We start from the raw sequence: 12,861 nt of genomic DNA, 5'->3' as shown, positions 1-12,861 counted from the left end.
TACAGTATATATGTATGTGTGTGTGTGTGTGTGTAATATATAACATATCCTCTTTGGTTTGCTGCTGTGTTCTATCGCTTGAGCACCATAGTCACGTTGACTTTGTTGTCCGACTTGACGGCATTTGGCTGCCGTCTCTTTTAGAGCCCGCCCCCTCAGACACCTGCAGCTCTCGTCGGCGTGGTAAGTCAAGTCAAGTCAAGCCAAGACCATCCCGAACAAGCCTAGTATGACTGAGCCGAAGACGTTTGACTAAAAAAACTACATTTCCCACTACTAAATGTAGTTTTTAGTACATTCCTGTCCACCAATCAGAGCACACCACTCATCTCTCCATTTTAAAGTTTAAATGGAGTTTCTAGGTGAAAGTCTGCCCGAGCAGAAGGCGTTTGACTAAAAAAACTACATTTCCCACTACTAAATGTAGTTTTTAGTACATTCCTGTCCACCAATCAGAGCACACCACTCGTGTCTCCATTTTAAAGTTTAAATGGAGTTTCTAGGTGAAAGTATGACTGAGCAGAAGACGTTTGACTAAAAAAACTACATTTCCCACTGACTGCTCCTTCCTGTCCACCAATCAGAGCCCACCACTCGTATCTCCATTTTAAAGTTTAAATGGAGTTTCTAGATGAAAGTAGGCTCGTTCGACTTGATGTAGCCGCCTGCAGCGCGCTACCTAACGTGATGTATTGTGGGTTGAAAGCGATGCATGATGGCTAGAATTTGTGTCCGACTTAGCAGCCGACTGCAAAGACGTCACAGGGTCGCGACCATATCACGTGACCCAAAACATCGCGAGAACAAGTTTTTAAGAGCCGCTTCTTGCGGCGCTTGGCAGCGCGGTGAACGGTGGCTGCAACCGGCTTGTCCACACCTCCGCTACAGCGGAATGGTTCTCATTGGTTAAAAGTTCAATGACGTGTGTTCAGGTCTGCACTCGGCGGCCACCTTGTGGTGAAATGATTTAATGATTTGCCTTTTTTATTTTGGTCGCTTTGATCTCATGGCTTGATCTAAAGTTCTGTGCATTGTGCTGTGAGTCAGCCTATTTATATGATGTGAGGTACATATCGTCTTTGGTTTGGTTTGCTGCTGTGTTCTATCGTTGAGCACCAAGTACTATCTATCTGAAAAGAAATTAAGGGTTATGTTCATGTGTTATTTTTTTGCCTCAATATCTGAATTAGTTTTTGATAAATTACAACTATGTTTATTTTCTACACTGTAACAGAGCCATGACTTCATATAGGCCTACCTTAAACAATCATCACTCTACACAATCTTACTTCAATAAATGTTAAACTGTCCAAAATAATTCCAAAATAATGTGTGACAAATATTATCAGCAATCATTTATTACATTATTTCATTGATTAATATATAAGATAGTGAGCTAGATTACCCAAAAAATGACAATAGAACAGTCTGCTGCTGTGACCCAGGTGTAGGGTTAACGAGTATCTTCTGTGTGAGAGGTAAATCCAGTCTGGGGCTTGGTAATGGGGCAGGTCCACCAATCAATCAATCAATCAATCAAAGAACGACTATATATATAGATAGAGAGAGACACCCAAAATGAAGCGAGTAAGATGGAGGACGCTGAGATTATGGACATAAGAGATGCACAGGGCACAATGAGAATTTGTGTGTCTAAGGCTGTTGCAGAGAAGCTAAAAAACGGTGAGTACACAATCATTTGAGAGTTTGGAAAAAGTGGAGATTCTGTTTGATGAAACAATATCGAACTCAAAGGTTCTAAAATCTATGTCAACGAGGACTTCACCGAACGTGTGCGACAGAAACGCTCCGAACTGTGGCCACAGCTCAAAGAAGCACGGGACAGGGGAATGGTGGCCTATCTGCGCTACGACCAGCTGATTGTTCACCCACCTCGAGTCACAACACCTCGCCCAACTTAAAATGCTGTTAATTCCTTCCAAACTCATTTTTTAACAGTGATTCTCTTATTATGATGACCAACAACCTAGACATTTCTCCCTACTTACATGCTGACCCTGATAGTGACAACATTGACCCTGAGAACACATTAAACTCATGTAATTATTTTACTGAAGACTCTTTAAAATCAGTCTGTGTAGGAAAAAATATAAAAGATTTTAATTCCTTCACACTATTTCACTTGAATGTGAGAAGCTTACCAAAGCACTTTGAGTCTCTAACTGACTATCTTACATTATTACCTCTTCATTTATCGATAATGGGTTTTAACTGAAACTTGGTTAAATGATTCTAAAGTGTCTTTTTATTCCATGAACGGCTATGATCATCTCTATCACCACAGAAAAGATAGACCAGGGGGCGGTGTATCACTCTATGTGAAAAATTCTATCAAATACATCCTGCGAGAAGATCTATCAATTGATATTGCCAATACAAATTCTCATGTTGAATCCATCTTCATAGAGGTAGTGAATGCACCATGTTTTTCTGGCCGTACTGTCATTGGCTGTGTTTACAGACCACCAAATGGAAATGTTAACTCCTTTGTTGATAATCTGGACAAGCTTTTGAATTCCATTGAGAGAAAAGAAGCCGTGCTTCATACTAGGGGATTTTAACATAAACTTACTTCACGCCAATTCAGAAACATTTTTGAACACATTATTTGCTAATGCTTTCTTTCCCCTGATATCACAAGCCACTAGAATAACTTCATCAAGTAAATCTATAATTGACAACATCATTACCAACCATACAAATAAAAACGGATTATCTGGTATATTATTAACTGATATATCAGACCATCTTCCTATTTTTACAGTTTATCACTCCAATGAAATAGGTCAAGATATTACCAGAGTGTTGTTAAGGAACTTCAAGATGTCGAATGTGAAGAAATTTGAAAATAATTTATCTAGTAATCAATGGAATTCAACTTTGTCAACTTATGATTTGATTAAAGCATACTCTAGTTTTAACAATGAATTCTTTGGCATTTTCAATCAATCCTTTCCATTGGAAAAACAATCCATTAAGCTCAAAATCCACAAATCTTGGCTGACCAAAGAGCTAAAAAAAAGCATATAAAAAAAACACAAACTATACAAAGACTATTTGACAAATCCCTCTTTTTGAATACATCAAAAAATGATATGAAGAAGACATGGGCCATTATTAATGAAGTTATTAACAAACCCTCATCAAAAATTAATTCTCAGAGCATATTTTATAATAACGATTCTAGTATTGAGGATCCCATTGAAATTGCTGAAGAATTCAATACTTATTTTGTCAATATTGGTCCCGCTTTGGCTGCAAAAATCCCTCTAACACCACTCTATTCTAACAGTACAGGACCTCCTTCCAGTCAATCAATGTTTCATTTTTCTACTGTGGATGAAAAAGAAATATGGGATTTTGTATCAAGTCTAAAGTCAACAAGTGCTGGTTTTGATGATCTCAAAATGAAATTAGTGAAGCAGTGTCTCCCCACCATTGTAAAACCACTGTGTCATATTTTTAACTGTTCTCTTCAATCAGGTGTAGTACCAGACCAACTGAAATGGGCTAAGGTTATTCCCATATTTAAAAATGGGGATCCATCACTATTTTCAAATTATAGACCAATTTCTTTATTACCTTGCTTCTCCAAAATTCTCGAAAAAATTGTATATAATAGATTAATTGCACATCTTAAAGACAATAACTTATTGTATGATTATCAGTTTGGTTTCCGTGCCAAACATTCTACCTCTATGGCCCTGGTCCAATTAGTTAACAGAATATCTACAGCTTTGGACAACAAGGAACTCACAATTGGAGTGTTCATTGATTTATCCAAGGCTTTTGATACCATTGATCTGAATATATTATTAACTAAGCTTCAGGCTCATGGGGTTTCTGGGACTGAGCTTGATTGGTTTAAAAGTTATCTGTTCAACAGGAAACAGTATGTAGTATGGAATGGAGCTAACTCGACTTACAATCATCTACAGTGTGGAGTTCCTCAAGGTTCCATACTTGGACCTCTTTTATTCCTTATTTATATTAATGATTTGCATTTAATATCTGATGAAGCTCTTTTTATTTTGTATGCCGATGACACAAATATTTTCATTACCGATAAAGATGAACACAAGTTGATAGATCGAATGAATAGCGTACTCGATCGGCTGGATAACTGGTTCAAATTCAACAAATTATCCCTTAATGTAGAGAAGTGTGCTTATATGATATTTAAGCCTAAAAATATTATTCTATCCGATCCTATCCAGCCAATTTTTATGGCAAACAATGCACTTGCTAATGTTTCCAATGTTAAGTTCCTTGGGGTTTTTATTGACCATAAGCTCAATTGGAAAAAACACATATCACAGGTGTCCAATAAATTTGCTAGAAACATTGGGGTTATTTAAATTTGGGGTTATTTAAATTTGTATGGATTTATATTACTGCCTTATTTATCCCTTTATATCATATGGTAATATAGTATGGGCTAGTACATACAAAACCAGTGTAAATTCGATTTTTCTGTTACAGAAAAAATTTGTTAGATCTGTAACCAACTCCAGTTGGGACGCTCATAGTGCTCCATTATTTCGGAATCTGGAGTTGTTAAGCATATATGATGTGAATACTCTTCAGATCGGCACTTTTGTTTTCCAGTTTTTCAATAATTTACTTCCCTCTTCTTTTAACAGTTTTTTTATAACCAGGTCACAGATCCATAGTCATCAGACCAGATCTGTAGATCTCCTTCACCGGCAATTTTTCAGAACAAATCTGGGACAGTTTTCTATTAGGGACAGAGGTCCAGTCGTTTGGAACAGTTTTCCAGCTACTCTACGTAAACACTCATCTTTAGCTACTTTCAAAAAATATCTTAAAATGTACCTAATTTTAAAAGCCTATGATAATGTGATAAACTGAATGTATGCTGTATTGTCTTTTTGCTTGTTAGTTACATCTTTACTTTGCTTTTTTACTTTTACTCAAATGTATTCTCATTTTTGTAAAATGACTTTGTAGTTGTTTTATCTCTTTAATTTTACTTTATTTTCTTTACCTTATTGTATTTCAATGTCAGGTGAACATCCTTAATAAGCCCTTCGGGGTTTCTTTTGTCCCACCCGTGCATCTATGTATGTCTATGCAAATCTTTTTGCCTTTTTTTTTAATCTTGTTTATTTGCACAAATAAAAACTAAACTAACTAAACTAAGACTTGTTTGCATTATTTTATAGATCCAGTGTACTTGGCAGAAACAGTCAAATATGTGAGGCAAAACATGACAACACAAGGTAATTGAATTTGCTTTAGTCACCATTTTATTAGAAAATTGCATACCATTATTACTCATATCATGTTGTAGGGCTTGGCCTGAACTAATGACTTTTTCCTCATGGTTTACCCCCTTAACTCTTAACACCATGGTGCCTGTGGTTCTTGTCGGTCCAGCTGTAGCGCCCAAAGTTACCCCTCAACAACCACCACCACAAGCCCCTTCAGGCACCATTGCACCACCACCACAAACCATGGCACATGCAGGCACCATTGCACCACCAACACCACCACCACAAACCATGGCACATGCAGGCACCATTGCACCACCACCACCACCAGCACAAACCAGCACGGCACTGACAGGCACCACTCGACAACCACCACCACCAACAGCAAGGCAAACTCCAACCCCAAATCCACTTGATGACGCCCCAGGTGGCAGCACCATGCAGTACGATGAGTCTCAACCAGGTATCTATGAAAACACAATTAAAGAAGTCAATTCAACATTACACTATCTGTACAAGTTGCATTTGCATTGTGTAATGATCTGTTCAATTTATCCTCACAGAGATCAGACATCGGGTGACGCTGCTGTTCCTTTCACTCTTAAAAAAACATTACAGTTTATACACAAGTAAAAAAAACATTTTTAATAACAAAGTGTCAAAGGATCTTGAGAGGATGGGGTACTGCATGAGTGCGGAGCAGGTCCGGAAAAAACTGGGCAACATGATGCAGACTTACAAGAAGGCAAAGGACAAAAGCAAGTCAAGTGGTGAAGAGAGGGTGACCTGGGAGTACTATTCAGTAAGTACAATGATGTTCACCTGTTCATACATTCATACCGACTCCAACATTATAACCCCCCCCCCCCCAGCCTATTTTGGGGAAACTAATAATCTTGTTTTTGTGCGTTATCCAGCAAATGGATGAAATCTTTGGCAGCAGTGGGACTGGCAGTGCTCCGGCGGGCACGATTGTGCAAACGGCACTGTTTGCCGTACCTGCAAGCCCTAAATCAGCCAAATCCTCTGTTAAATCTGCCAAAGGGACCTCCTCTCCCCCACCTTCAAGAGGCCCGGCCACCAGAAGACCAGTTAGTCAGGCTGGCAGCTTTTACGAGAACTATGAGGCCCATGCTGAGCGACGGACGGCTGCACTGGAGACCCTGGTGCGCCCGGATCTAGAGAGGTGGAGAAGAATAAAGGAGCGTAAGAAGGGGGCCTTTCAAAAGAAGCTTTTAGGTGCTCTATCAGAAATGTCTGCGACCCTCAGGGAGTTGGCTGAGGGACAGCAGGAAATTATCACCCTTCTACAAAAAAGTGAATAAATGTTTTCCCTCCATCCTTGATTCTTTGTATTTTGTGAAATTTGTGTTTGCACACATAGTGGTTGGTTAGTCATTCTAAAATGGGAACGACACCTCTGGGGACCACTACTCCGAGATCCCCTGCTAATTTAGCCTGGCTTGTCGTTAACCAGTATCCATGAGCTGCCACGTGGAGGCAAAGCAGGAGTCTTGATGATTGAAGCACTACCATTAAAAACCAAGAGTGATTGCAAAGGAGGCCTGGTAAAAAGGAACTTGAACACTGGTCTCTTTCCATTTTGAAAAGGAAAAAAAGTTTAGTTTTCAAAAAGGCACAGCCTTTCCACTCTGGCCTTATTTCCTATTCATGGCAATTGCTGTATCACCCTGTGGGATGTGCCACCAGCTCACAAAATGAAGTGAAAAGTAAAATGAGTACTGTAAAGAAAATAAAAAGTTGGGGTGGGTGGGGTAGATGGAGGGGGTGGGTTTAAAGGCTATTGCAAATAGCATCCCAGTACTGTGCTGCTTGAGGGAGCTCCTGTTCTTCATGAGCTACGACCTCGTTCTCCAACACATCTGCAGGGTCGACCTCGTCATCTGTATGAAGGCAGATGTTGTGCAGAATACAACACGTCATGACTGCTGCACTGGCTCTCTGCACGCTTCCCATGTGCAGATATCGGAGACGTCTAAATTTGCCTTTTAAAAGGCCAAAGGCATGCTCAATGGTCACTCTAGCAGAATGGAGCTTTCTGTTGAACCTCTTCTGCCGGGCAGTGAGATGACCATTGTCCCTGTACGGCTTTACCAACTGCAGCAGTAGAGGGTAGGCAGAGTCCGCAATGATGTGAGTGGCAGGAGGGAGCAGGGTTTGGGGGTTTTCAGCCAAGATGGTGGCAACTGCTGTCTGTCGGAAGGCTCATGCGTCATGCCAACTCCCTGGAAGGCCAGCATGGATATAAGAAAGTGATGTGGTGAGCCAGGTACACATTCACCAGGCTACAAAAGTCATGGAGGTGGGTGGTCAGTGTAGACCTGCCTATCCCAAACCGGTCGGCAACCCCCCTATAGGACTCTTGATTGGCCAGAGTCCATAAGCAGGCCAGGACACACTTCTCCAAAGGAACTTTTGTATTCAATGGGTTCTGATACACTGGCCCAAGTGTATTCAGAAGACTAGAGTTGAGCCGGATACTCGGCTGAAACGAGTATCCGGTACGGATAAGGCACTTTTGCCGAGTACGAGTATTATACGAGTAATACGAGTCAATATCTGTGCTCGGATTAAATAAAAATCCTCATTGGCTAGCTGACTGTGTCTGCGTCCTGTGATATGCTACAGCCCCTCCCCTACACACTCGCAGATGTGTCCGCTCTGATCACTCACACACAGAACAGCTCTCTGTCTCTCCCTCAGTCACTCAGGTTCGCGGGTCGTTAGGGTTTCTTTCTTCAGCTTCAGGTTTATTACTTAGGTTGGTACTTACTTATGAACTAGTAGAGTTCTGGTACTTCGTTCAGACGTGACTTTTCAGACGTGGTGCCGACTCGCGTTGCGTGGTGCCGACTCGCGTTGCGTCTCTGCCGGTCGTCTGAGTTTTTTTTTTGTTTTTTTTTAAACCGTCAACTGGCTCTAACTGTTTTTTGACTCCACGCACTGATGTCTGACACTTTCTTGCTGTATTGGATAAAAAATAAAATAAAGCTAGTAGTGGTATAAATAATAATATTAAGCTACACACACGCCCCCCCCACCCCCACCCCCTCCCTCTCTCATGATCAGTGATACAGAATAATGAGTGACACAGAGAATACTTCAGCTGACACTGAACCACCAGTCAGAGTTTTCTTAACCTTGCAGGACAGTGAGGGTCGAATCAGTGACAATGAAAACAGTGGCAGTAGCACCCACCTTTCCCCCACTGAGACCAACATTGCATCTGGTGATGGAGGTCCTCCTCCACCAAAGACCAAGAGGACTTCTACAGTATGGGACTCTTTCACTGTTTCTGAAAATGATCCCTCCAAAGCCATCTGTAAGCTTTGCAAGTCCAAGCTAAGCAGAGGTAGAGATGCAAAACATTACAACACAACATCTCTACATAACCATCTGCTATATGTCCATCACGTGAGAAAGCCCACTGTATCAGCCACCTCCTCCTCCTCTCCTCTTCCTTCTCGGGTCACTGGTGTTCAGCTGGGTGCTGCTACGGGCTCACATTCATCTTCCTCTTCACCAATACTCACTGCATTTGCAGCAAAGCAGCCATTCTCAGCAAACCATCCCCGGTCAAAACAAATTACAGACATGATTGGTAAAATGATCTGCACTGATCTTGAACCTTTCTCTGTGGTGGAGAGGAGAGGCTTCAAGACACTTGTTGGCTTTCTAGAGCCCAGGTATAAGATCCCATCGAGGCACTATTTCAGTCGAACTGTAGTGCCTGAGCTGTATGAGGCAATGAGAGGGGAGCTGGTCCAGTCACTTAAGGCAGCTGAAGGAGGTGTCATCAACCTCACTACAGATCTCTGGACCAGCAATCACAACGCACATGCATATCTCTGTCTTACTGGGCACTGGTGTGAACGTGTAGGGGAAGCTTCAGTACAGAGGAAAGCAGGGCTGCTAAATGTCGGTGTGCTGGACATTGAGCACACATCAAACAACATTCTGTGCTGCCTTAAGGAAAAGATGAGAGAGTGGGAAGAGTCTGTTGGTCAGTCAGTCACAATACGGTTTGTTGTTTCAGATAATGCAGCCAACATGGTGAAAGCTTTGACTGAATATGGGCACATCCGTTGCGTGTCCCATACACTTCACTTGGTGGTGATCAAAGCACTGGAGAAGGCCAGGGTTGTGACATCTCTTCTCTCCAAAGCCAGGAGCATATCTGGCCATGTTCATCGTTCAAGCAAAGCCAGCAACAGACTACATGAGCTGCAAACACAGTTGAACCTCCCCCAGCACACGCTCATAACAGATATAAAAACAAGGTGGAACTATACGTTCTACATGCTCCAGCGGCTGGTGGAGCAGCGCAGGGCTGTGCAGATTATGACTCAAGAGTCTAACATGGGTAGAGCTCCAACAATCATCTATCCAAATGAGTGGAGGTTAGCATCAGACATGCTCACTGTTCTTAGTCCTTTTGAGGAGGTCACACGGGCGATCTCAAAACACAGCGCCTCCCTCTCTGAGGTCATCCCCCTCCTGCATGGCCTGTGCTCCATCATCAGATCACTGCATGTGGGAGGTCTTGCAGCTGGTGAGGAATCTGAGGATGAATCTGATCAGTTCATGGCTGGTGATGATGATCAGGATGCGACAGTGGGGCTGGGCCAAGATGTTGCAGCTGAGTCCAGGGAAATGTTAGGTACAGCAGCAAGGAAACTGGCAGCCAATCTGAGCAGAGAACTAGAATGGCGTTTTGAACCCATTTTTTCAAACTCCACATTTCTGCTTGCCACTCTCCTTGACCCCAGATATAAGGCCAGCTGTTTTCCAAACACTGTTGATGTGGAGGCACTGAAGAGGACATTACTCCTCAGGATGGAGCTCTGTGACCCTGTGGCTCCACCTGCAAGAAACACAGAAGAGACACCTGCTACCAGCAGCACTTCAGTCTTGTCTTTCCTGCAGAAAAAGAAATCGGCCATTCCAATGAGGACACATTTACCATCAGGTGATGTGGAGGCCTACCTGGCAGATGGGGACATCAGCCTCACCGATGACCCAGTGAAATACTGGTCAGGCAAGCTTCAGTGCTGGCCCAATCTTACACGCAGCATCTCAGTTGTCCACCTACAAGCGTCCAGTCTGAGCGTGTTTTTAGCACAGCTGGTAATGTGGTCAGTCCACAGCGTGCAAACTTAGACCCTAGCCATGTGGAACAACTGGTCTTCATCAAAGTCAATGCAGATCTGAAAAACAGCGTCGGACTGTTTGAGCCGTAGAACACAGAATCCCCCCCCCCCCCCCCCCCTCTCTCTCTCTCTCTCTCACTGTCTCTCTCCCTCTATGTCTCTGTCACTCTCTTATTCACTCACACACACACACACACACACACACACCTGGTGTGGGGAAAAAAAAAACAACCAAAAAAATATATATATAAAAAAAAAGATCACACTGATCATAAAAAAAATTAAAGTTAAAAGAAAAAAGTTATTGTTGAGTATGAAAACTCTTGTTCATTACATTTTACTTGATAATTGCAACCGCATGTGTTGTATTCATTGTTGCAAAACTTGTTCTGTAAATAGTTCGTTTGCTATCGTGATCAAAACCATTGATCTGAAGCTCAATGCTGATGCTGTCCTGTAAATAGTTTTCTAATCAGCAATAAATAACTATTTCTGATCAGCCCATATCAATTGCATGCTTAAAATAACATACCAGTTAAAACCTCGCTCATTTCAAGACAACCAGACCCACTTCCGGGTTAAATCCCGCCCACTTCCGGGTTAGGCCCCGCCCACTCCGAGTACAGATACAGATACAGATAATTCATATGGTTAACAGATACAGATACAGATACAGATAATGCTGTACTCGCTCATCCCTACAGAAGACCCTGTAAAAAAATAAATAAAATACATTGGAAAGTTAACCAAATGCTGAGAAAAAACACTGCATTGCTAGGACCACTTTCACATCAATCACATGGCCTACTCACCTCCACTTGGGGTTTTGAAAGCCTGAAATGAGCCGTCACACGGTATAATACCGTCATACCACCCAACCCTATTACCTCCCCACGGCTCTCTGCCAGCCAGAGATAAACAAGCCGCCGGTGTCGCTGTCGCCGCCTCTCCTCTTCCTCCAACAAAAATATATTAAAAAGAACAAAAATAAAACATCTGGCTCCATCATTGTCATCTGTCAGTTGTAATGTCTGTGTCGACTGTCAGTTGTATTTTTGTGGTGACCGGTGTTTTTCCCGGGCTTGGCCGGCAGAAGCGATGATGTCGTGAAACCGTCCCATTTACCGACAGTTGGCCCAGCCTTCGGAGGAGTCTCCGAATCTGTTGCCTCCATAGACTGCTAAGGCTGGGTCCTCCGAAGGCTGCAGCCCCTTAATTGGGACACAGCCTAAATACACAGGGAGGCAGGGAGCTGACGAGGGACAGGTGAAACACATTAGGGCAGGTAGGGTAATCAACACGAGAGGGTGGGAGAGTCAAGACAGCAGAAACAACAAGGATAAGGAAGTACAGGACAGGAAACCACACATGGGACAAAATTACAAAACACAGATCATGAAAATTCCTCTACTCATAAAACCACCAAAACTACCTGCATAATACTGGCTGTGAGTGAGATTTTTTTTGTAATTTGTTTGAATGTGTCCTTTAACTGGACTGGAAACCATTATTAGTGCAGTAGAGCAAACAAAAGGACGTCTACTTTAATGATGACAATGCAGGGGCCTGTACTACGAAGCAAGTTCAACATACCCATGGTATCTTTCAGAGATCCAGCTTAAGTAACCCTAACAAAGGCAATCGGTGATAAGCGGTCACACGAAGCTGGTTATCAACTCGTTAACTCAACCCAGGGTTTACCTGTCCAGCTATGAGCGTGTGCACATGAAAGAGGCGGCGTTTGCAGCATTTGAACAATCACAAACATGGATCAGTCTACGGCAGCGGAGCGGCGTATTTCACGTACGAGGAGCGAACCATAATCTTACAGAAATACGAAGTTAAACATATAATGCAGGCAAAAGGCAACAGTTTCATCTGTAACAGTATTGCTTTTTGCTATACATTCTTGACCCATTATCCTTTTTACAGACAGCAGGTATGGAAAGTGAACCATCAGGCTATCTTCTGTAACTGTCAAGAATATTTTGCTCCAGATCTGGTGTTAAGTTTTTTAACAGGGCTTCAGTGTCTCCCATTTAACTCTGTTTTGATGAGTGTCCACCACTGTGGTGGGCACTCACCCACCGTAGTTTTTAACTTTTTAGCTAAGCATTAGCATCTCTGACATACATACACAAACAGAAAATGTTTTAGATGATCAGCTATTATCAACTTTAAGATAGTTGGCTTGTATTTTTTGTATTAAACAAACTAAACAAGAGCAAGTTAAATAGCTCGACACAACTAACAATACAAGTGGTTTCTTCATATTCAATATAAAATACCACTTTACTCTCTTACTGATGTTTCAAAAGGACTCAACCCCTGAACAGAATTCCTAATACAGGTTTTCTCGATTGTTTACACACATTTTCTGAACGCATGCCTCATACTCATCAGAACACGATGAACACTTCTTCTGTGTTGTAAAA

At 42.1% G+C, this 12,861-nt stretch overlaps 1 protein-coding gene and 1 pseudogene across 2 annotated transcripts; one reads left to right on the top strand and one right to left on the bottom strand.

Annotated features, from left to right (window-relative positions):
* Nucleotides 1–747: 747 nt before the first annotated feature.
* On the top strand, nt 748–6,974 carry LOC311032139 (uncharacterized protein). Its single transcript, XM_084038782.1, has 5 exons — nt 748–1,683; nt 5,208–5,264; nt 5,422–5,718; nt 5,819–6,057; nt 6,173–6,974. The coding sequence occupies exons 1-5, from the start codon at nt 1,593–1,595 to the stop codon at nt 6,578–6,580; spliced, it is 1,092 nt and encodes a 363-aa protein (XP_083894908.1). The 5' UTR covers nt 748–1,592; the 3' UTR covers nt 6,581–6,974.
* A 75-nt stretch (nt 6,975–7,049) lies between these two features.
* LOC311032159 lies at nt 7,050–9,766 on the bottom strand (annotated as a pseudogene). Its single transcript has 3 exons — nt 9,698–9,766; nt 7,602–7,761; nt 7,050–7,501 (listed from the first exon to the last, which is right to left on the bottom strand). The product of its transcript is annotated as an uncharacterized misc_RNA (transcript).
* Between the last annotated feature and the right edge of the window lie 3,095 nt (nt 9,767–12,861).

Source organism: Eutrigla gurnardus (assembly GCF_963514095.1).
Source record: "Eutrigla gurnardus genome assembly, chromosome: 21".
NCBI classification, from domain to species: Eukaryota; Metazoa; Chordata; class Actinopteri; order Perciformes; family Triglidae; genus Eutrigla; species Eutrigla gurnardus.
Note: the sequence above shows the minus strand (reverse complement) of the source record. Positions and strands in the feature narration are given on the sequence as shown.